The 27115-nt window shown below is 31.3% G+C and overlaps 1 protein-coding gene across 7 annotated transcripts in view; it reads left to right on the forward strand.

Annotated features, from left to right (window-relative positions):
• Window positions 1-27115, forward strand: part of LOC113515661 (uncharacterized) — a 92235-nt gene that overhangs the window by 23503 nt on the left and 41617 nt on the right. The window contains exons 1-2 of one of the 7 annotated variants that reach the window (XM_052893239.1): window positions 16352-16656; window positions 19857-20003. The exons of 4 other annotated variants lie outside the window; for them this stretch is intronic. Coding sequence is in view for 1 of the 3 variants with exons in the window: in XM_052893234.1 (XP_052749194.1) it covers window positions 16638-16656 (19 nt within the window). In the remaining 2 variants the exon portion in view is untranslated. Of the gene's footprint in view, window positions 1-16348; window positions 16657-19856; window positions 20004-27115 lie in introns of those variants that run through there. 2 more of the 7 variants (XM_052893241.1, XM_052893234.1) reach the window with 2 other exon arrangements.

Here is a 27115-nt window from a genome sequence, read left to right on the forward strand (position 1 = left end):
AATTTTGATAAAATTTCTAAAGATTCTGAAGGAAACCGAAGGTTTAAATTTAATTAAGATTTAGATAAAAAGTAATTTTTGAAATATGTTTATTAATGACAGGGTACTATCGAGGTAACAAACATAAAATAAAATATAACCGAATTGAGAATCTTTTCCTTTCTTGAAGACGGTTAATAAAGGAAAGTGTCCGCAAGATGATTACCCCTGATTGAAAATGTATTATATGAAATCAACTAACATTTCATTCGTCTATGATTCTGTTCAGTATATAATTTTTTTTTACTTTAGACAAAAGAAAAGATTATCATAACATTTAAAATTTAAAGAGTGTTGAAATGGAAACACAGTGAATTTATAAAAAAAAATTAAACAGCAGGAATCGTGTTTAACTGGACTAAGCTCGGCCTAGGAAATTTTTATTTATTATTTATGTTAGTCGTCATAATAATTGCTGTTTACAGATACTGAATTTGTGTCTTATACGTAGATTTTCCTCTGTTTATTCCACTTCCAATAACTTTTTATCAGTTTTATTCTTACAGAGGTTAAGGTATCTTCCCTTTGTATTTATTTTATTTTGTATAGGATACTACTTTTATTGATATGAATGTTTAATTTATATTAATATTAATTTTTTAATAACTTTCTATTTAGTATATGAGTTTGTTATCCTAAAATCTTCTCATACAATCCAATTATAATCGATTGAAGATTTTATCTAATAAAATAAATTAGAAGCAAAGTTATTTTTTAAACTAGTTATATGGAAAATTGGTAATTAAATTTACTACTGAATTTTTATTTTATTGTTAAATATTGCTATAAGGAAGTACTTGTAAGCTGATAACGTGATAATGCATGCAAGTTGATAACAAACGTCATACATTATCTTCTATTGAATACTAAATTGGTATTACACCTACATAATACCGAAGGCATAATATATAAACTGAATGGATCATCTCGTAAAATGATATTATAAAATACAACCAAATCATGTTATTCTTGGTTTGATGTCAAGCAAGAAGCAAAGTTCAGTCACGCACGTAAAACAAAACTTAGTACGTGCTTGAACAAATTTAAGTTTTCATTAAAGAGTATTATAGTCGAAATGAAAGATTATTATACTGCATATTTCCGCGTCTGCCATGAAGATAAAAATAAGTATATAAATATTTCCGGATCGTCACCTTCTATATATATGTGTATCGCTTTCGAATACAGGTGACATTCGTTTCCCTGACAATGTTGGGATTCTGTCAAGTCCAAATTATGTATTTAGGCAGCATATGCCTGGAATTGACAGATGTATTATTATTTTCTCATAGAATTCATAGAGAGTGTAGAAAGTGACAAAATTGACACGGAAGTTATAATCCCAATCTGCTATACGTTTAACTTTAAAAACTTTAGTGAGAAAGAATTCGGTACATCTATAAATTAGTAATTACGGTAAAAATCTGGTTGTATTAATTAGAATTTGTCGTTTATTATAACTTTATAGAGTCGAAACATGTCAACACCGCAAGTTAATTACCCAAACGACAATAAAGATAATCCATTACGATATGTCTTACTATTTCAACAGACGTCTTTTGATTCAATTAATATGAACAGATCAACTAATAACAATGTTTTGTAATGTGTGTGTAGGTACATAATTGTGAATATTTTTGATCTGAGATGACACTTAACACGATATAAATAAGGTTTTGTTTAACTTTTTTGTAACTTTCACTGCAAATTTATTTTCTGATATGAATGGAAGTTTAAGGAATTGATTCCTCAAAAATGGTCGAATATAAATTATTAGTACCTTTAATTACCCAAGTAGCGTTTCAATTTTATTTGTCACTCCAAGAACTGCTAGATTGAAGTGCGATACCGTTATAATGATTTTTTACATTCATCGTACTATGTATAGATTTATAGATTAATATACAACAGTAATTAACGGTAGTGATAGTGCATTCGAGTTTTGGTCCGTCGGCACGCGTCGCTCGAAAGTCGGGAAAGCGGCGAGCCGGCGCGCGCGCAACGATTCTCGTCCGCGTTCCGTTGCGCCTAGTTAATACGCCGCCCTCTACCCCATTCTTATAAAATATATTAATATAGTGTGATTTCAGCCATACTGTTCTGTAAAGTTTTGCATTTCATTTCTCAATTTACGCCGATTTAGTTTATTAAAACTAAAGTGAGTTTTTAAGGATGGTAGCACACTTACTCCAGTTTACTATGTCGCCACCTTAACAAAATGGTGCTGTCATCGATCTTACTTGTTTACAGAATACTAAATATAAATTATTCGCGAATCTGCTATTGAAATTTGAGTTGTTTTCACAGAACAGCACTAAAGAATGGAGTTCTTAGATACTAAACTATTCTTGTATTTATATTTATTTATTTTTATTATTAATATTTAAAATCTCTTTTTTTTTTCATTTTAACATAAGATTTATTTTTTCAACAAATTTCAAAGAAAACAATTAGCCACATGAAAAAATAGATGTATAAATACATGTACATATAACGCTGTAGAATTTGTAAGAAACAGTATGCAATAAGTAAGACTAAAATTTAAATTAGAGAAAAAAATAGATGATTACCTTTCATTATCCAGTATAGACTTGCGCTCTGGTTGCCTTTGCACAGTGGTATATTAGTATGTATTGTAACATATTAACTTTTCGTAAATACATCTAAATAAAATTCGTACTAAAGTCTGTCGTGTGGTTTAGAAGAAGTAAGCGGAAAAAAAAATACACACTGACAACAAATTTCAAGATATTATTCGGGAACTGTTAACACCGTAACATATTGTTGAATATACCCTTATTCTAAAGAGCGCCCTGGTATTTATTGCAAGAATTTACTATTGACAATGACGATTAGCGATAATGAGTATGCATTCCGGTTTTGACGATTGTTTGCCAACTAATTATGACAATTAAGGATTGAAAGAAAATGCATAAAATTTCTGTCCCTAATGATGTGCATACAGTTATTAACGAATCATTAAGTCGTTAAATGTTATTAAATAATTATAATAACTAATGTTATCTGTTCCCTTATGTTCATTAAGATTAGATTATAAATGGGACTCAGTGGAAGTTTTTACAAATATACTATCTAGAACATTCTGCTGATATTTCCTAGTGAATAAGTAAATTAAATATTGTATATGAGAAGATACAATATAGCTTATTTGTAGTTTTTGCATGAAAGAGTAACGAACATCCACCCATCATTATAAAATTTTGCGTTTATTGTTGGATTGTTTTTATTGGATTTTAAATATGTAATATAAGACATTTTGTCTGCACTTTGAACTATTGTTGATAGACCATGCATGCTATATGCTAGTATATAACTTGTAAATAGTTACACGAAAGTCTTCTTCAATTTTGTTTCAAGAATTGTATCGTTTGAACAGAGCGGCCATCTGTTTTTAAATGTTTATTCAAACAGAAACGATAAAAACGTGTTTAGACGGTAGTTCTTGCATCGGCGAAAATCTTATCAAAAGATAATTTTCATATTCATAGATAGGTACTTGAATTGTTTCAGATAATATTTTTATCTACGAAGCACGTATCGCCTACCAGTATTATATTTTTGCTGTTATTAAAATCATAAAGTAACCCGGAACGTGATGTTGTATTTAGAGGTCAATGTTTACGATAAATTAATACCTGAACTATATGATTTTATGGTTGTTATTTAATCAGTTGTTTTATAATATACGAATAAGTACTTGAAGTATAATGGTTTAAGGAGCATCCCTATAGTTTATATTTTCAAATAGATGAGACTGTAAGAGTCTATATCGATTGGCATAATATCTATATGTAAATTAATACTAAGAAACTAACTTTATAATGTAAACTTGAGTACCGATCTTTTTAATTCAAAAGGGTAATGTGACTGTTGGTTAATAAATGAACTTAACTTTTGGGTATGAGTCTACCATGGATAGTTATCAATTTTCAATATTAAGCATAAAGTTTCGTAGATCTAATACTGGCATAAACAGTTTTAAATACACAGAAATTGAATTGTAATCCAAATACTACTGAACTTGGTATTATTTTATAACGTCCTATTATGGCAAAAAGAGAATAAACTGGATGTATACAGGCACACCTTTATACAAACAATTATATGATCCAGTAAGTGAATATATTGAAGGGTGGTAACTAATTTACCATGTACCTATATTAAAGACTTTATTTACTGAAAACCTGTTTATATTTTTTTTTTTATTTTATTATTATTTATATAGCTATACCTGATAAAGTACTAGGATTAGGAAAACAATCATTCCGTACACCGACAAAGTTACAGTAAGTGTAAAATAAGAGTTACTATACAAAATAAAGCAATTTTTATTGATATAGAAATGCTGATTGTTGTTGTAATGATATAAATGACGTGACATTTAGCATTGATCACGTGCGGAAATCTCGTTTCTAGTCAGTTGCCATTCAACAATAGCTCATCATCAAAGCGTTGAAAACGGAGAATTAAAAAGTAAGTTTTTCCTCGTACGTTGACAACGGTTATAAATCACAGTTGCCGTGTTTATTTTACGATCCAGCTATTATCGTCAACGCGGCGGTTTTGCAATGCGCGCCCGCCTCGGGCCCAATGCGCAGGAGTCGTAAAAAGCAGATACAGTCGAACATGCACATCAGCTATTTTTGTATTGCCTTGTATTTTCATTCTATCCATAATGTGGCTCACTCGCGTCCATATTATGATGGCATACAATGCTGCTTACTGCTAGACATCAAAGTGCCCGGGTTTTAAAATCAAAACATTTGATAAAAATTGCGATTAATAACAGTTATGTCACAATTAACAGGGTATTAATTCCAATTTAATAATACTAATTAGCTTATGAATCAAACTTTTTATTTATTGCATAGATGATATGAGTTATGTAGATTTCTGTGAAAATTGTTTTAAATGTGTAACATTTTCAGTTAAACGCATAATTTAGAATCCTACAGAGTCATGAGGTTATCTAGAGTTAATAAATAATATAAAGCATACTTCGCAGATATCTAATAGCAATATTCCACAACAAACATAATTCAAACATTTAAATTGCAATAGAGTGAAATAGTTAGATCGTAAGTGGCACATAATAGTGTGGCAAGCATGTCGGCATAGCGAGGCTGTTACATGCACCTCCCTTATGCACAAACCTGTTCTGCGCTTCGCACGGAAAATATGTCGCCAATCGCGCGTGCCAACCAGCCTGTTTTCTTCGCTCATTATAGTGAAGTGTCTGCAGTTTTTTCGCAATATCACTGTATATATTCGACTGTTAATACATTCAGCTAATATGTTATATGGTAATTAATTTGACGGTGGAAATATAGTTTGAATGTCAGCTGTCGCCAATCGTAATATTGGCGATTAGTGTCATTGTGGCTGGTGACGGACAAGAGTCCCTGGCGTTTTTAATAATCACTATTATCATCAACTTTTTTTAAAGCAGATAGTTTGATGTTTAGATATCTTCTGTATTGCACGCGCGGTTTCTACGTGCTATAAATAGAATCAAAAGATTGACGCGTTTCATCGAAGTGTTCTCGTTCTAAAAGTATCCGCTGGTGAGGTTGTGAATGATAGTGCCTTGAATACCTAATATGCACAAGGCCTTTGATTGCGGAAATCCGTTATCATTTTATTTGTTAGCATAATGTCTTATTATTTTTATTCATATTCAGCTAATATAGGTAAAGTTAGGTAATAAAGAAACTATAAAATTCGCTATAAAATTTATTTGTTGGCAATTGTTCATTGTAATGCATTTGATGGAGAATACATTAAATGATTAAATAGATAAGATGATTTGTTGTTTATTATGGAATAATAAATTAAATGCGGATAATACAATAGGATAAATTTTAAACTTGACTATTACAAATTAATATTTTATAAATTAAACATTAAAACACTACATTAAATTTGTCTTTTATATAAAAATGTATTTTAATAGTACACGTAGCATTTGTTTCACTAAACCTAAATATAGTCCTTAAATTGATAATTAACTTCTATTGCTCATTACATTTTATGTAATAGCAGGTAGTTAGATATAATTTATCATATTTATGGCAAGACCTTAGGTTTAGGTAAGGGTTAAAAATATTTTGTGATTACACTCGTTAAATTTTATTATTGCTTATTCGTTTGTTGTTCTTAATACAATCTATGTTTAATTTACTTGTTGTTATGTGGAGTTTTATTAGTTTTTTAACATGTTTAACATATTCCCGGTTACAAGATTCCTATTTTCATTGTTACGTAATTGTGTAAATAGTGCAGACAATTTTAGCTACATATGTGCTAAAGTGAATATGGTATAGTCAAGGCAGGATACATAAAGAAAGATTGAAACATAGGACCAAATCTGTGTTCTGGAGGAAAACATTAAGTATCTTCCTTAGTAAACTCCAAAAAAAAAAAAAAAAATTCTACCGCTTATTCAATTGAGTCTAATAAAACATTTTGTCTGTCTAAAAATACCTGCGAAGTAAATTTCCGCATCTAAGTAACACCCAAATAAAAGAAAGAATCTTTATCGGCTCTCAAATTAGAGAAATTCTAAAGGAGAAAAACTTGAGTCTAGGAATCATTTCAGTAGTTCAATGTTTAATGGATAATAGGAGAAGCAAAATTATGTTGAGCTTGTGCACAATCTTTTATAAAAATATCAACAGTTGGTTTGCAAAATTTGTCGTTTAGGTAGTGATTATTATTTTTTTTTATATATGTGAAAAAATAAAAAATAAATGGAAAAGAAAAAGTAGTTACTACTCAAACAGTTATTATAAAAATACACTTTATAATAATAAAAAATAAATACCTACAAAGATAAATGATATTATATCAAAACATATATGTTTTGCCGTGTCAAGTGTTGCCGCGTGTTGCCGTAAAGTTGTTAGAACTCATTAAGAGCCAAAAGTGATAGACTTTATATGAGCTGTCACAACAACAAAGTCACAACAAAGCGTTACAAGAGCATTCTTGTGATTGTTTTGTAGTGGTAACAAGAATACTGGTCAAGGTTATACATGATTTTCATAAATGTTTACGGTGAAGGGATAGGTTTACTTTTTAATAATAATTTTCGTAAATACAGATCTCAACCATGATGTTTAACATGAGACATACGAGTAAAAAACATCTTACTAGACTACAGCATGGGATTCTTCAAAAAAAGAGATAAAGAAGTGTCTTCAGGATCGGCAAGGCGCCCGTAATACCTCTACTATTGCAGGCATTCATAGGCTATGCTAACCGTTTCCATCAGGTAGATTGTCAGTGGTATAACAAATTCGTTATTCTGCATTTATTTGATATATGATTAAATCTAAAAGTAGTTGGTTTTAAGATAAATTCTCAATATATTGATTAAATGTACAGAATTTTTGATATTTTTTTAATAACCTTTGAAGGTGGAACGTTCTCTTTTCGATTGATCATATTCATAGATCATGACGTTTCTGTATTTGTTCAGGATGGTGTAGTCATTTGTTGTGCTATAATAAAAAGAAAAAATAAAACTGAGTTGTCTGTTTAGAATAACTACCGATTAATAAGGTGATGTACAACTATAAACGTTTGAAATATTATAGAAATTATAAATCTTTTTTATTTGAATTAAATTATAAACCTTGAATGATATTAAAAGACATCTTTGATCTGTTCTTAGAATTTAACAAACGTCAAGAAATCTCCGAACGTCAATATTTTCTGTCATTTTTAGTGAGTATACGCTTAAATATTTATATGTGTTAGGTCCGAGTAATTGATATTGTTATTTTTACCTGAAGGTAGTCCCACACATAAAATATATTCAAGTAAAACTACTAGATTATATCATAATGTAAAAATAGATGTTGGCTAAAATGTTGTTTTTAGTTACGGATATTGATCTGTTTTATAATTTATCGACAAATGGAAGACAAGTACCATACACCCGAAATATTTTGAATATACGTTTATTGTACGAATATACGTAATTTTGACGTTATTTTTACCTACCTACATTTCATGTTAGTAATACATTAAAATGATACAGGTAGTTTTAGTTTTTAAAGAAATAATTTAAAATTCTTTCTTATTATTTTAACATAATTTTTAAAATAATTGCGCGCATATAGTTTTATAATTTTATTAGGAGAATAAATATCAGAATTGGGGGCAATTTTAGTTTCAACCGGTTTTAAATTTTAGTTCTAATTTGCTAAAGAAAATATTTTTAATTTCTTTTAGTTTCAATAATATCGAAATTGTGTTGTGTTGATCGTAAAATAGTCTTGTTTTATATATATTCAAAAAACATATTTTAATAGAGTAGCCATTCATACAATTTGTAGTTTAACCAAGTGCTAAAATACTGTTACCATAATTAAAACAAAATAATGATGTCGAACGAAAGAAGAAAGCATATTTATTTGGATCGATTAATATTGGTGCCAAAGTGACAAGAGTGAGAATTCAGCCGGCGAAGAAAATTTAATTGCACAGCGCTGAGGTAAAGAGCAACAATGATGCGCGGGAAGGGTTAAGTGTTTTACGAAAATAAAGGCTACAGAACCGGCACAATGACTCAGATGGAATTCAGTGGTGGCCGAGCTTCGTCGGAATCAGAAATACAATCCTAATTATAATCGCACGCATCCGTCGAGCTCTTCAATCGGTTGCTAACGTCCAACTCTGACCGTATAACACTTCAGCGATTTCACTTCTGTTTAGGTAAATCACATAAACGATACAATTGGTAGTTGATTATTGTCTGTGAATTGAACATTGATGTAACTCAGTGGTACAACCTACATGTATGTATATATTAGAAGCGTTACTCAATAGCGATTTGAATTTGGGGTTACTGATCTGAGAAAGTATTTCGATCAGTCGCCACACAGTCCGCTGTATTTGATATATAGGATGCTATCACTAGTGCCCAACTGGCCTATACTTATAGCGCATGTGAGATTATCATTCCATCATCACTCATTAAAGAAAAACTAATTTAATGTGTCTATTGTATTCAAGTAACAGAAATTTATTACAATTTTGGGAAAGTACTTATCTATGCCGAGTACATAGTTCCAAACGTAGATATAGCTTTATGCATATCGTAGGCATAGGTATTTGTAGCTCACGGATCCCACGGTGGTTGCAGTAAAACTAAACAACGATATGGTAGAGAGCGCAGCCGAACGAGAGTTATTCCACTTTCATATAACTTTTGGTCTATTATGGTAGTAATATTTTTCTTTACCATTAGGGCTAGTGGGTTTGCTTTGTTATTAGAAATGAACGTTACGTTATTATTGAGTATCGGTTTTCCATATAACTTTTATAGGCTGGTGAAGTTATGGCGGCACGTTAAATGTGGATGGTAGGTTTATACCCATTACAGATTGTCAGGTTCTATTTATTTATCTTTGTTATTTGAGTTTAGTATAAGTTTTGCTTGAAAATATTTAAGTATAAAATTAATTACTTTATATTAATTTATATTATTACTTTTTTATATGTTTAATAATTTGGTAATTAAGAAAAGATGAAATTATATCTTACATGATTATCTAATCAGCTAAGAATACCTGATCGAAAAATGGCTATTTCTTCTTCATCTATAACAAGGGAGTCAGATGGTACTTGCTTTTAAAATAACGTTGTATGAAAATGTCATAGGAAAATTCATTCTTAACTTGTAGCTTATTTTATATATTTTAATTCCTATAAAAAGAAAGTAATCTTTTGCATACTTGAAATACTATACATAAAAAAAAGTAATTTTGTTTTAGTAAAATATAATATGCTAGTTCATGAATTTCGTGAACCATTTGTTGAGTGTTAAAATTTAATTTAAATATAGATGTAGGTACTCAAAATATTGATCAGTAATAAAAGTGCAGATGAGATGAGAGAAAATATTAAGTACATACTATATTTTCACTGATCATCCGATATACTTAAGATCTACGTAATAATAAAATAGTTCTTGTATTTTAGGTAGGCATATAAAATATTACTTGACATCAACGTTAATAACTACTTTAATATAATAATAATAATTTTTATATCAGATAACTAAGATCCATTTTTGTTAGTAACAATTGACTTAAACTATGTTAGTAAAAAAAAACAAAGCAAATCATTTTATGGACCCTGTAACAATTTTGACCCACATTGAGAGGATCGGGCTATATAATATATACTTATAATGAAGTAAATGAGTTGTGTTATAATTTTCTAGTAGGTGTGGTATGAAGTAAGTAAATGTAAGTATCACTCAGGAGAAAGTACGATTCCCAACTAGTCTGATTTGAAGCCCTCGCTATGGACTCGGGTATCAAATGTCACGCTCGTCAGTAATCGGTCACTTTCTTCCCTATGTAAGTAATGTACTATATATTATATATTTATATATATAAATTACTTACCGCAACTTGCCTATTTATTATATAAAAAAAATGCTTGAGTAATAGAATTCCTACTAATATTGTACACGAGAAAGTGTATTTATTTATTACCTCTTTGCATCTTAACGGCTTAACCAGCCGTCATGAATGGCATACACTTAGTATTTGGTACGGAGAATGGAATACATAGGCTTCTTGTTTTCTCAGTCACGTGAATGAAGTTACGGGCATAACTTGTATACAAATACCTGAAACAATAGCTATGATTCACTGCCTAAAAATATGTATTAATGCAAAAGAAGCGAAGAAGTAAAAAAAGCACGTGTTTTTATCCTGACTTATTCCTATAGTAATAAATATCAACTACCGACACGTTGATTATATTATTTGGGACATAGTATATAATAGTTTTAAAAAATAATATTTCATAGTCTGACCCACTGTACTGTGAATTATCATTCTCTAAAATTAATTTTAAAATTAATAATATTTATATACATATAGGTACTTGGAAAATAACATTTTACATTGTTCAATCCTGCGGAAATGCTTGGCTTCCCCAAGCAGCAGTTTGCTTGCATAGCTGTATAGGTTTGTAGGGTGAGATATGGTAATGAAATTACTGCGTTCGGAGGCATAACATCTCAGTCTACAGAAATGGATGTCATACTGTGTTTTGTGATGTTCATGGTACTTATTCACGTCTATAGATGATGCTTGATGCTTCAGCTTGTTTGATATTCCAAAAACTGTACTATACATAACAACGTTACATAAATAACTGGATTTGGAACATTACCTGTTAGATATAAATAAATTGACAACGTAACCGAGTGCCGCTTGATATTAACGTATGTGTACATAGGAGCAACATTGCCGCATTGCGGTGGGTCGCCCATATGTACGAGTATGTCGACATATCGCTTATACCCTTCGCTGCAAAACCTTATTCCAGAAATTTTAGCATTTGAAGTTTCTTTATTTCATTTATGGTAAATATAAATACTTTGGTAGTTTCGTCGTAAGCTTTATGTAACATACATCTATGTGCATATAATAGCTACCTATATGTAAGCCTTAATAATGTTATAACCGTGAAAACAAAATGTGTTTGTTATGAAATTTGGCTTATACGCAGTATTTGAGTTGAATAGGCATAGGCTTTTTATTACGGTTGAGTATTATGCAGACGAAGTTACGGATGAAAGCTAGTAAACATATGAACACTATATCGCATTGAGCATTATTGTAATTATATTAGACTGATTAAAAATATATTGAAATTGTCTATAGGTAATGCAAATATATATTATAACATAAAGTAAATATTACGTATTTTAAATATTTTTTTTTTAAATTATATTATTTTTGAATAATAGTCTAAATTTAATTTATCATTGTTCATTCGGATTCTTAAGAATCAGTCCATTGCGGATAGAATTATGATATAATCTATCTAATGGTAAAAGGTTACAATATTCTGTAGAGTGTGAATTTTTATAGTACCTAAAATGCCATGTGCGTATTTCAGTCCTCGAAGAAAACTTTTTGATAGTAAAAGTGTCGGGTAGAAACTTGACACGTAAAAATTCTTGATGTCACGTTGTATGCGATCATTTTGAGTCTAAGATAATATTCGAAATAAACAAGATCCAATTTGATAATATTTATAAATGTATATTTAATTTTTGTATGTTCTAACATAAAAGAGAACAATAAAGTAGAATAAAAAAATATCTACAATAAAAAAAAAAAACTTAAACACAAAAATTGCAATTTTGTATAAAACTCAACCGTTTTTTTTGTCGAAACATGCTATTTTAACGTTATATTAGCCGTGTGGTCCCGGTATAAAATAGGCCACTCTTTCCTTTCCCGTGGGTGTCGTAAGAGTCGAATAAGGGAGGGCGCGGAAAGGGCAGCAGCGCCCTCTTAAAACATCTCTAAAGCCTAACTGCGGTTGCCAATCCGCCTGCCAAACGTGGCAACTACTGGCAAAACTTTCCAAGGGGAAGGCTTATGTTCAACAGTAGACAGTTAAATTATGAATCAGATTATGAATCGTTTTTTTTTTACATAATTTTATACCCATATTAATGCCCGAGAGCATCGAATGAATATGTTATATATTCATTTAAAGTAAACCTACTATATATATATATATATATATATATATATATATATATATATATATATATAGTGGGTTTTCTTTTTTACAACTTCGAATGTTAAACAAGCTGGCGGCCCACCTGATGGAAAGTGGTAACCGTCGCCTATATACATGTGAAGTAACATGGACATAACAGAGTGTATTGTTTCGCCCATGATACCCCCCATGCGTTGCCATTCCTGAGGACTCAGGTGTTATTCCTCTGTACCCAGTAAATTCACGCCATATCCCACCCTTCAAACCGAAACACAGCTATGCAAATATAACTGCTTCACGGTTGAAACACGAATGGGACAGAGGTACCCAAGCAAACGACTTTTGTACAAAGTCTCCCTCTGGTAGTGGTCCCTCTGGTGGGTATAATCACGAAAGCACAATAAAAAGTAAAAAACGAAAAAGATATCAAGACTATTTTTTTTAAGAAAAAAATTGTCCTTTTAATATACACTAGATTGTATCATCATCATATCTGCCGTTAACTCTCCACTGCTGAGCATAGGCAGTATTATCCCAGTATTATTATTAGTATTGCTAGTAGTTGCCACGCTTAGCAGGCGGGTTGAGTTAGCTAGATTAAATGTGATGCTATAATTAAATTAATAAAAAAAAAAAACATTTTTTTTATTTGTTTATCTCTGCTAGAAAAAAAATATTAAGAAAATCTAAATTACTAGTAATTTTTGTTTTTATTTCGTAGTTTTCTCTAAATGCGATATATCGAGGCACTGAAGCTTTTTTGAGGAACCATGACAAAGCACTGAAAAAAAGAGATTAAGTAGCACAGTAAATTTTTTTATCTAAAGTGTTTGTATCTGTAGTGGGCGATTATAATTTTCAGTCAGGTTTGGGATCTACGCTGTATAATATAAAAGATTGCCAGTATGTCATCTTTATTATACTTAATATAGCAAACAAACTGACGGCCTACCTGATTGAATACAGTGATCGTCGCTTTTAGTCATGAAAACATTTGAAAAGTTATGGTCGACGAGCGAGTAACATTTTTAGTAAAACTTTTTCTGGTCTAGAGGGTCTGAATACATATGATTTTGTATACATTCAGTTGAAGTTTACTATTGGCTTTAACTATGACCTTTGTTTGTTTCTAGTTCCTGCATAATTATCTAATTTATTTAATTAACTAATAATATTAACTGATTTTAAGGTTCCGTTTCAAAATACGAGTAGTACAAAGGTACCCATTATAGAGCTACTTCGTCCATTCGTTTGTCATAGCGCTATACTTTTAAAAATAAACATTAATTACCTATCAAGGATAACTTCTAATATGTATGTTATTTTATTGATAGAGCAGGGAATTTAATATATTTGTTTAAAAATGGATAATATTAATCTGTTTCAAATCAGATAGAACTGGTTTACTTTTTCAATGATAATGGGTTGACAGTATATGATCAATTCGACTACTCAGTGCTGGTAAACATCGTAAATAAATCAATCCAAGATTTAACTATGATCAAAGTAATTGGTTCTCGCGTGGCCAACATTTGACTGAGAAGAAGGAATTGTTAGTAATTGGGTTTAACAACCCCATTGCTAGCGATATGCCCTTATCAGGTCTACCTTAACACGGTTCCCCCGGGAAACCGTTGGTGGAAAAAGGTTGATTTATTGTTAAATTTGTCATTATGGGCTAACTGACCTGTTTCATCCTCACCTGTCATCCCTCACTGGTAACCCATCAGTGTATACCGTTAGGGGAGGCGAAGTTATCATTCCATTATCATTCAATAAAAAAACATTTGATGATTTGATAAAATAACTCGAGTTTGAATTTTGACTGTGACTTTGACAACCCCAACTGCGATTATCGTTGTAAGAATATTTTTTTGTTTAGTGAATAAGTAACCATATGGCTGGTCAATATTATCTATGTACTTACCTGCATTTTAAAATGAAAAGCATCAATGAGTAAATGTTAAACTATTTATCTACCTGAGTAGAACATTGATATCGAAAACAATAAGTTTGAATCATCCCCTACCATTGTTCTTAGTTTCTTTCCATCGTGCAGGTAATAACGAGGAGTCAAATCTGTCGAAGCTAAAGCATTTAAGTTTCCTCATTATCAGACTGATTGTAAAGAAGCTAAGCTCCTTATCAAGGGTTCGTTTCCGGGTCACGTACCTTTTGTTCCATACAATGATTTTAAAAGTCGGCGTTAACCCGCGCACAAAAGAATAATAAAATATGAAAGTTGCTTCGAGTCGTTTTTTGTTTCGCTTCAGACGGTCGTTGTATCGAGTTTGTATTACATTAGTGGAGCGTTGATTTACACGGCTCCGTATCGTGGGCGAGACTATTCATAGTACTAATGTACTAAATATAGTTACGAATCCCTATTATTTCTCGGGGCTGACTCAGTACGCGAGTGGTTCCGCTTTTAAAAGTAGATTTCCATTTTATGTTACGTGTACGTACGGAAGTAAATAAATTGTTATGTTTACGGCGCGTTCCAAAGAGGGTGGTTGGTATATTGAACAAATAATCACGATGTTAGTACAAATTTCATTTCGATGTTAGTTTTTACTTAGTAACAATTAGAAGTGGAGATGCGACCGTTGGATAATCAGTTGTCGTACTTGATGAAATAATAGAAGTTCGATAGAATAGATCGATATTATCTAGTTTTTATAGTTTATAATAAACTACATACTAATACGCATTTCCAATTATTATGTTTGATAAAATTATATTTTAAAATTTCTGTGTAGAATTAATTTGTATTTGATCCTAAAAAAATAACTAATGGCTATACTATATTACCTTGGAATAATTTCTAAATACCTAAGACCATAATTCTCGTAGTAATGGGAGAGACCAGTGTCACACGGGTGAAGTTGTGACAAATATTATTACTAATGTTTATGTATAACTTTTTCCTATTTATAGGTGTATTATTGAATTTTATTAATGTAACATTAAATATCATGCAAGTAAAATGTCCTCAATTTATTGTGCGTAGGTGGTTTACAATCAATTTTGTTTAATTTATTCCGTACTGTAGCGATAATATTGTAATTCCCTTGGCAACAATTTCGTGAGTATAGACACTCCTATACTAAAATAAGTGGCTAAATATGTATATTTATCTGTACAAGATGGCGTAAAGTCTAGATTCTAGAATTCTAAATAGGTTCGTATGCAAATAATATGTATCTATATCTGTGTACACTCACTTAGGATCTCAGGGCGCAATTAGAGCTTTCATACCAAAGTTTACTGAAGTGTAGCATCGGAATTATTTGACAATTTAAAAAAAAAAACTGAAGAATTTTTAATATATCTGATTGATTACTTAAAAAGTTAAACAGGGAATAATAAAATGTTTGTCACAAAATAAGCAGCGGTCTTTACTTACGAATTTTTCAAATATTTTTTTGTGATCATAATCAAAATTTCGAGATATTATATTATCTTTGTTATAAACGGTCTTAAAACAACAATTATTTGATAAATAACTGAATATGCTTTTCTGAACAAGAATAAAAATATTCTAGATGTTGGGAATCTTATCATATACGGATTTTGTAACATTTTGATTATAAACTCACACATACCTACTGGTATGTCATACAAATTGTAACGTTAACGAACGAGTTCATATCTAAATATAACATGAGTGTCCATTTATTAACGCTGTGACCACTATAATATTGATAAACACTGTAATATTGATATACATTTTATTCTAGATATTAAGTACCAATGTATTTACATTTTGTGCAATTTCCTATCACGGTTTTGATTAATATATGAATTATAAACGAGCGAATTGGCAAACGATTTGTCTTCAGTTTCTATTATAATCTAATTGCACTAACTGAGCGAGCTAAAAGCATCTCAAGGACAACGAGTGCATATGGAGTATGCAGGTATACGTCTCGTGCCACAAACATCTGCCTGCGCGGACGCAGGCGGCGCGCGTGGCAACCATAGCGGGGCTAGCACCCGTCTACGTGACCGGAGTGATGGGCGGGTGACTGATGCCGCCACTATCATTAGGTTAGTTCCAGTTTGATAAGTGATCGCACTCGTTTCATCTTTAACGATACGAAATATTGTAAGACTAATATTGACAGTGCGTCATCAGTAGTTTTACAAATTTATACATATGTGTAATCTAGATATCATCCTTCGTGTCATCGTCTCAGTCGCTAGTTGTCCATTGCTGAACATAATCCTCCTTTATAAACAGTTATAAGAAATGGTTCTGAGTTACTTGTATATATTGAACCTCTTGTAATATATTGAAAGTTATCGCTCCATTTAGAGATTAGGGCGATTGTCATACACTGCTTTTGCCTCTAAAGGGTCATCACTCGAAAACCTTTATTTCTTATCAATAGCCAGTACTTTGAGCTAAATAGGCATCGATCTATTGCACTTTAGCTAGATATTTTTCCTACATATAAGACATTATGCGATTAAAAAGTCAAAAAATAATGCAATATAAGTTCTTAGGTAGTCAATTTTATTACAGAAAACGTAATTAAATGTTAAACTCAAAACGTTCATCGTTATTTATATACATTTTTACTTTGTACTGCTATCTTGTTCTGTGTTGCTTTAGTTTATCACTTGTACCACGCGTTCCGAGTCGGGAGCGCAGCTAATTATAATCGACTAAACATCATCGAGTGTTTGTAACTTAGGGTCGCACCTCAGTATGTATTTTTAAAAACACATCTTCAACGCGTCACGCTTATTTCCCACCGTGTATCGATATAGATAATAGGTATTGCGATCTGCTTTGAAAACATTTATAACTCGAACTTTCTCTCTTTTAATTTATTATATTTTATACAACAGTTATAAAATTTAAATCTTAATAAAAAGTTGTAAAACAATTAGATTTATGTGGCATTCCTCCAAACTGCTGATAGCGATACTTCGTTGTTTAGTTAAATTATGGTTTCTCAAAGTGGGATATGACGAGCACCATTTTGGGGTACACCAGTTAATCGTAGCGGGCTATGCGACAATATTTATCTAACAGCTTATGTATAGGTTTTCATACTTAGTCAGATAAACAATGAAATATAGGAATCAACTAAACGCTGAGTCTGAATTAAGATTAAAATTGAACAAAATTTCTCCGTGTATCGATATCATTTGCGCTAAAAATCACATCCACACACAAATATTTATCTGTTGCTCTTTTATACTTCTTTTTTAATAAAATGCCTCATTTGTACTGTCGATTATCAGATTTCTGAGGGCGAACTCGTCGCGTCTAGAAAATCTAACACGGGTACGTGGAGTCTTAAGTTTGGTAAACCCTGAGTTAAGTAATAGAGAAGCATTGTGAAAGAAAGGGTCTCCTTATTTAACTACTTGTAATATTTTAAATATCTTTACTAATATTATTAATGTGAAAATTAATTTACTTATTTCTTATCTCTTGGTGCTTTAACGACTTAATCAATCACTATGAAATTTAGTATACAGGTACTACATGGAATGGAAAAATAACATAGGCTATTTATAATCAGTGAATATATCTCGGTCACACGGACAAAGTCGCGGGTTAATTTTATTAAAATATATAAATATTTTGAAAGCTACAACACATTATCCTCTTATAGTTACAGATACAATACTAGAGTATTGGAATAGATTCCAAAATCGGTCTTTGAAATGTGTGTGGGTTTGATCATAAGGCGTAACAACCCTAACTAAATATCGCGTCGCGTTCCTTCCGCCGCGCCGTGCCGCCCGCTGTGCGTGTATATTCTCTCGCACCTTGTTGTCAGGTTGCCGATTCCTCATACATTTGTGCAATTTTATCCCTAAGTATAAATTTCATCTCAGGGGATGATCTATCAGATCCGCTATATAAGGAATTTCTGTTGTGCTCTATTAAGGTACATTTACGCTAACAATGCTTAGTAGAAATTTGTTTGTATTCTTTGAGACGAACTTATAAATGTTTGTAAAAATGTTTGCATTTATTTTTTATTTAATTATACATAATTTAAATAAAATTTGGAATATGGTTGGACCATATGCAAGTCAATTAAAGAGACACTTGTACCTTAATTCTCGCGAGAAAAGCAGCGGGATAAAGTTATTATATTAGCAAGATTATACATTTGTCATTTTATGACTAATGTATATTTAAATATGCGATAAGTTTGTATTTGTATCATTGTCTGCATATGATTGAAACAACGCGTGGATGATGTTAAATAACTAACTAAGCTACCTACTCACGCTCTATTTATTCGGATCATCTTGGGTCGATGCCAGTAAATCTAAATACCATACGTGGTCGCGTTTAAATTTATCTTAAAATTATGAAAGGCATGAATGAAAGTAATCAAAATTATGAAGAATTGTGAGAAATGTCATTAAATTTTGTAGTATTTTGTTTGTATGTATTCACGTCCGTTATTGAGGTCTGTTAGTCCATTGTTTAGTTTATGGCGTGAAAAATCAAACTTCCGCGCTATGCAATATTACGAAAACGTTACAATATTTCTATTGTGTTAGAATATAGTTAAATTCATCTTTTTTTTTTTAATATATGTATATCTTTTGATTTATTTTGAATTTTTTAAAAAATGTTTAACAATCACGTGTTTCCTAATCCTACACGGTTAAGTATTTAGCAGATATTTTATTTTTATTTCATTGACATATAAGTATATAACATAGGATAAAAATAAATTGGTGTCTGACCAACGCGATTTTCTTAATCTGTCGTCCGCTTCCATGAAAATCTTAATACGTATGTTCCGTTACAATAATTCCAGTGTGAGAGGGGCACGGTTATATATTTTTCACTGGAAATGTATCACCTTGTCGGTGGGTAGCTGGTTACTCTTACAATTAAAAGCGAAAAGAGCGCGGATTCCGCGGCGAATTTCGAGAAATATCGACGGGGTCGATGAACCATGTCGACGCATCGTGTCCGCAACTCTTCGGTCGATTTTTTTTAGAATTCTGTTTCATGTGGACGTTTTTAGAAGAAAATGTATTGACTTTTAACTTAATGCATCTTAACGACATTATGGTTGCTTAAATATTATTACAAAAAATATACATGATTAAAGTAATAAAATTGTAACAATTTAACTGTATATATATTATTATTTATATTTATTTTTTTAATAAAGATCATGATTTCAATTATTATACATATTAATATAGAAATCATAAGGACTGAATGTTTTTATTTGTCATTTTTACTGTTTCCTCAGACTTGAAGAGGACGAAGTTCTAGTGATTTCTATGACTACAGTTACTGGAAAGAAACTTAACAAACCATAGTTTCGAGCAAGATGTTTGTATACTTAATTGAAGCATTATACAAGATATTGGGAATTAGCAGACACGATATTGATTACGTATGTAATAGTGTACCTGCTAGAATTGAACATATCGATGTACTTACATGACTCGTATATGAGATGATGTATGCAATATTATTAATTACCAAAGGGAGACTTTGTATAAGTCCTTTGCTTGGGTACCTCTATCCCATTCGTGTTTCAACCATGAAGCAGTTGTGTTTGCATGGCTGTGATCGGTTTGAAAGGTGGGATATGGCAGTGAATTTATAGGGTACAGAGGAATAACACCTGAGTCCTCAGGAATGGCAACGCATGGGGGGTATCATGGGCGGAACAGTATACTTTGTTATGTCCATGGTACTGCTTATGGCTATAGGGAACGGTTACCACTTTCAATCAGGTGGGTCGTTAGCTTGGTTGCTGTTCTAAGTTGTATAAAAAAAACTTTTTAAGAGTGTTGTTCTTGTGTGTGTGTGTGTTTTATTTTTGTTTTGTTTAAAACGCATATTTTATAAACAATTTTTGTGATAGCAGTTATGATCATTTAAAGCAATGTGTACTCTGGAAATTTTCCCCCTGCGATCAGTTAAAAGCGCATCTACTGTCGCTACATTTCATTAGTGTAACATTCAACGAAGGTGAACAATAAAAATATCAGCGGTGTTGAAATAAATAAAAAGAACAGCCGGGCCAGGTGCGGCGGGGGCAGGTGGAATAATTGGCAATTCTTTGTCTCAACCCATACGCCAACGAAAACCTACAGATGCTTAAATACCTCGGGACACTGATGTCTCATTTTATTATTTTCTTTAACTTGGACCGTCAGCCGTAAAGGTCGGTGAACACTAATGAACTTTATTACGTTACAGTAAGGACTAAACGTGATGAAATGTGTACAATTACTTTTGTTGCTGGCTGTACGTTGTACGGACCGTATGAGACGTATGGTAGTGTGCGTCGCGCGCCGTTTAGATATATTATCGTTTTGGTGCGTTTATTTTTAAACTCGACTGCAGCGTTGCATATTTGATGCATGTAATATCTCTAGATACTACTACAGATAATAGCTACCATTTTGCCTTATTCGCGGAAAATATAAATTTAATTAAGCATTATTTTATTTAGCAGATGTTTGTATTTGATATTTATTTTATATCTTAAGTGTCTTATATGTATATAAAATACTTAATAATCTATCGTTATACAAATTTACAAGCTCAATGGCTTGTACTTGCTACTAATTTGAGTTTTTCTTTACGTATATTAGAATTGATAGTTTATAATTTTATGTGACTTCCATAAAGCTATACAGAGTTGAAGAAGCTTGATGTTGTTAACTATTTTTGCTGTGACTTGAAACAGCAATGTGCGCGCGCGTACATACGTTATCTTTTAGGGAAATATTCTCAATGAAATCTGAAATATATGAAGGCATATCCTATTAAGCTTCAAGAGTGGGCACTATGGGCGATAAACGTACTTATTTTTGTATTGATCAGAGAGTTAGTTCCAGTTCAGTATTAATTTCTGTCACGTAAATCAACAGCTTAGGGGTTATTCTTACATAGAGTTTAATAGTTAATTTTGATTATAGTAATTATTGAATCTATATTAATAAAAGTAACATTTATTTTAAATCTCTCTCTTTCATCCTCATATATTTCAGTAGTGTTTATTGTGCTTTTATTTAGAAGTTATTCAAATTTGCATTAAATTTTAATTACCGTTATTATTGTGAAATATCTCCCCTAAAGGACCCCTTCTATTCTCTATCAGATTTCTATATTTATTCTTAAGAGTTAATTTTAGCAGTTTTTCTAGATATGATAATAACAGTTTTAAATACGAGTGTTATTGGCTTCATATACGTTAAACTCATTAACAGCAAAGCTTTTATGTAGAGATGGAATGTATCGTTATTTCAATACTTGTGTTGAGCATCCTTATGATAAGCAATATTGCTTTTTATTTTTGGCGTTTAAATAGTGTAAAATATAAATAAAATAATTGCAATTTGCTTTACAAAATAATTATTAAAATATCAGTAGATACTACATTGCAACTGTCAACGTCAGTGAAATTCCGGAAGCCTGGAATGTGGGTGAGCCCGAGGTAACCCCATTCGGTCCGTGCACATGCGCCTTGCTTCGCGATTTCTGTTCTAACCCGTCAAAATCGCGAAGCACTGTGAAGGCGAACGTTTAGCGCGTTTTTATCCGCAACTTGGCTGGATATTAACCTCATTGTGCGAGTATGTACGTAGCAACCCGGTCACTTAGCTAGTACGCGTATTATCTCCATTTGCATAGTGCGGACAAGTAGCGGTGTCGACTTACGCGCCAGTGCCGATTCTAATGCTGCCTCCGACATCAAAAGTAGATCACAATTTCACTTTAAAACAATAAGAGACACTCTTATCATATTTACCAATGAAAATCTAGACTAGAAACAAGCCGTTTCTAACAATTCTTAATAATTTTGATATAGTATCAATATGTTAGTGTACATGTATATCTAAGATTCAAATTAGCAGGGAATCCCCTGTATGTAATAACACAATTATAACTACCTATTTACAGTAAAATGTGTCCAAAGGTCGGTAGAATCATATGTGGTATGGTAAATATAAAATTATGTGACAGTTTGCATATTTGACTTTATGTAAACTCATTAAATCTCTTGACGTCAATATTATAAAAAAAGACAAATTCCTTAATACATTAATAAGAAAAGTTGATAATAATATTTACATTTTAATTTTCATTGTTCAGGTTTATTAAACAATAATTTAGTTCTTTTTATTTGACTTTACAAATACAGGGACAAGTATGTATATTAATGTTAGTTACAAAAAATACATACGAGAGAACTTTAGACATGTATAATATGTATGTGCCTACTTTGAGTGACATTGAATAAAACACACAACAATAGTTATGAATGAATGTCCTTTAACGTATACCTATCCGGATAATGATGTTGTTTGCTTTGTCTTCCTCATCGTGAACTATTATTGTGTTACATTTGGTTTCATTGTCGGTAAAAATCTTATCTTGTATTGTTAACAGATATTTGTAGAATTTTGAATTTGGGTTACTACTCGTGTATAATATTTTAGAATTGAAAGAATGTGACTAAGGAAACGCTATTCTTTGAAATCCTTACTGATTGTATAATAGAAAAATGAGTGATTGTCTGTTACTTTTTGGCACATTAACTAGGCGAACGTTTTGAAATTAGGAATATACATAGAATTTTGGATGGAGCCTTTTCTATAGACTATTTAGATTATTTGTTATTGTGTTGAAGTAGTTGATTAAAAAAAGATCCTAGTCTAAAATCATATATGTTATGATTTAAGACTAGGATAACTTTTTAATATCTTATTTGTGCTATTGAGATTATAACAAATATATTAGTATAAATGGTAAACAAAACAAGAAAAGCCTAATGTAATGTAAATAGAGACATCGTGATTAGTTACTGATCAAAAGATGACTTTTGAATTGACTTTCAATAGCAAACAAGCTGATGGTGTACCTGATGGAAAGAGATAACTGTCGTACAGCAATAGCACAAATAGACGTGAGCATGAATATCAGAGAATACACCGCAACAACCACGATACCCTTCATATGTTGGATTTCTTCAAGAACTGGATGATTTGCTCGATTTTCGAGCTCATTCATCGTAAGATGCTGAAGAAGATATGTGTATTTGTGATACTTATTAATGATTATACAATTTGATCCTTTAAACCTATTTTATCCTAAACAGTGAGACTGATACAAAAAGAGAAAATATTATAAATTGAAAGATCTGTTAGAATTAAATGCAATGGAAGTGTGGTCTTGTAAATGATTTTTTTGTGTGTAGGATTCTAACATTAACTGGGCAAATAATTCTGATCTTTTCAATTCTGTATGTGCATCAGTTGTCGTTCATATCCCATTGTTTCACGAGAGGTGAGTGGCCTATTGTCCATATTGTATTGGTGTTTGATGTAAGTCACCTTCATGCACAAGCTAATGAGTTTGAGGCTTTTGAAGCTGATTAATATATTACGTTGACAGAGGAAATTATATTTTGTTGTTGTAATATAGGAATGAATATATTGTAAACTTTGTGAAAGGTAAACTACGAAGTAAAGGTACTAAATACGAGTATAAAGGGTCGCTATTTTAAGTATTTTGTGTTCGTATTAGGTAAATGTTTCTTACTTCAATTAGCTTTTAATCGCGACTTCGTTCAAGTAAAACTTTCTTAGATGAATTTTCAATTCCATAAAGGCAGACTTTCCAAAGATATTGAAACGCTTGTTTTGGTCCAAAACATCTAAAAACAATAATCTGTAATTTGAAACATAACAGACTGATTCATTTAATAACATTTTCTAATCATTTGTAAACAAAATTTGTTTTTTTTTTATGTTGTTAGGTTTTTTTATACAACTTAGAATGGCAAACAAGCTAACGGTCCACCTGGAAAGTGGTAACCCTCGCTTATAGACATGAGCAGTACCATGGATATAACAGAGTATACTGTTTCGCCCATGATACATGGTTCATGGTAATAAGTTATTTATTTGGTATTATTAGTGTACATTATCAGGCGATAGTACAACAGTAAATAAAATGCTATTTGCTTGGTAATAGAAGAGGGAAAAATGTTAGTACCTAACCTACTATCAGTAGTACTAGTACCTAATCACATTAAATTTTATCATCATGTAGTCCATACTTTTGAGCATTCAGTAGTTAGAAATAGAATTATGGTAAATACAAAAAAAATATGAAAACGTAGTGAATCGTAATAGGTAGAACACAGATGATAATTGTCATATTCAATTCATACTAAGCCATTTAACAGCACATTGCCGAGCCAATGTTTGCGTTTAAATAAGTGCATCGGATACGTCAATATAGTGCGCGCATCTCTGTCCTTGTCACTCTTATGTATTTCACTAACTAGTGTGTGTAGTTAGATCGCCGATTGTTATTGTCAAGTATGTGTAAACATGTCCGAATCATATGCATCGGCGCTGACGTTATGTGAATACTAAATCAATGAATACACTCCAATTATTTAATGTAGATTGTAGATAAATAAATTTTGCTGTATTTAACCTTTTATTTTTGTAATACCCATATCGTCACAGTCGTAGAATACTGACGGATCTGACAAAGATTACATATAAATATCCGTCAGTATTCTAGGACTATGACGATATGATGATTATGCTTCTTTGCTATTATACATTGGATATCCGCTACTTTTGATAACCACTCTGATATAGGTACCTTAAGAGTATACCTAGTGCGCGTTGTAGGGTCACCTCGACATAAGATCATTAAAACATTCCGTAGAAGCAGGTTGGGAAAGTCACCGAATACCTCGATTGTAGGTCGTTTTTCGACGAGACGTTAGATACAAATACATAAGAAACCTTGAGGTTTTGTCTTGTAAGAAAAAAACATTATATTATTTAACGTTCTAAAACAATTCTAACCTACGTTATCATTGACCTCATAGAATATACCTTTAACATTATATCTTTACAATCGTTATTACATAATCACTTAAAGTTCACTGCTCGTTTGCCGAGTTCTTAAATAATAGCTTTTCTTGTGTATTGTATAATTCGGTTTGAAGGGTGGGATATGGCAGTGAATTTACAGGATACAGAGGAATAACACCTGAGTCCTCAGGAATGGTAACGAATGGGCAAAACAGTATATTCTATTATGTCCAAGGTACTGCTCATGTCTATAGGCGACGGTTACTTTTCATCAGGTGGGCCATCAGTTTGTTTGCCATTCTAAGTTACATAAAAAAATTAATAATTTATAGAGGATTGTGACGGCCGCAAATTTAGATCTATAATGTATATATATATATATATATATATATATATATATATATATATATATATATATATATATATATATATAAAAGTTGAAAAATATGTTAAGAACTATTTACTATTGAGTATTAATGTTTCATTATTACATCGAGATATTATAAAATTAATCATAAAATAACATAATAAGCCAATTAATCACTTTTATACTAAAATAAACAACTAAATTATTACACTTTTTAATATTTTGCTGTAGCTTTAGCTTTCTGAACTGCTTCCAATCTATTTTTCATACTTTTTACTAATTTTTTACAATAGTGTGGTGAAATTTTATCCCATTGCTCCTGAATCCATAATTCATTCAAGGACGACGATGGTGACGTATAATCATTGAGAATAATATGTTTTAATTGTGAGTACAAATTTTCAATTGAATTTAAGTCAGGACTTTGTACCGGCCACTGCAGTAACTGAAAATCTTGAGAATTGAACCAGTACTTCACTGTTTTCGCGGTATGCTTTGGATCATTCTCATGTTGGAAGGTTATTTCAATAATTGTATTTCCATTGTATCAATTAGATCGTGTTTTAGAATATTTAGATATATTTCTTTATTCATTTTCCCAAGAATTCTGAGTATAGGACCAAACCCATAAGCTGATATACACCCCCTCATCATAATAGTGTCTCCACCATCACCACCGTGTTTAAAAGTCTGTAGAAAATCTGTTTGACGTACTGGCTCACCTTCCCTTTTCCATTTCCATTGGTGACCATCAGTTGTAAATCGATTAATCTTTGTTCCATTTGAAAAAAAATCATCGTCTTCCAATCCTCTTCTGAGCAGTTTTTATATTTTTTACAGAGTCCAAACGTGTTTTTATATATTTTTTTAAACGGCTTTCCCTTTTTTTCTATTGTTCGAAATTGATTTATGTTATTATTGATTAATGTAGTTCACGTTGTACTGTCCACTTACTAATCGACTTCCCAGTATCACACTGAAGTAGTTTAGCTGCATGAGACTCCGATAAAGCTTCTCCAGTAGCTATGTATTTAATAATATGTTAACTGTCTCTAGCATTCAACTTCTTCGGCCGTCTACCTAGATTTTTTTTCAAATTATTTTTGCATGTTTTTCGTATCCTTAGTACCATACTTTGACTTACGTTCAATATTGCAGCTGTTCGTCGCTTACTATTGCCTTCTATTGACATCTATTTTATTATATTTCGTAGTGAACTTAAAAATAGCTTCATTTTAAAAGACAATTGAGATATGTATATACTAATAGTTGGGGTCTAAA

Source organism: Galleria mellonella, unplaced genomic scaffold, assembly GCF_026898425.1.
Source record: "Galleria mellonella isolate WM207_F2 unplaced genomic scaffold, CSIRO_AGI_GalMel_v1 utg173, whole genome shotgun sequence".
In the NCBI taxonomy this organism is placed as follows: domain Eukaryota; kingdom Metazoa; phylum Arthropoda; class Insecta; order Lepidoptera; family Pyralidae; genus Galleria; species Galleria mellonella.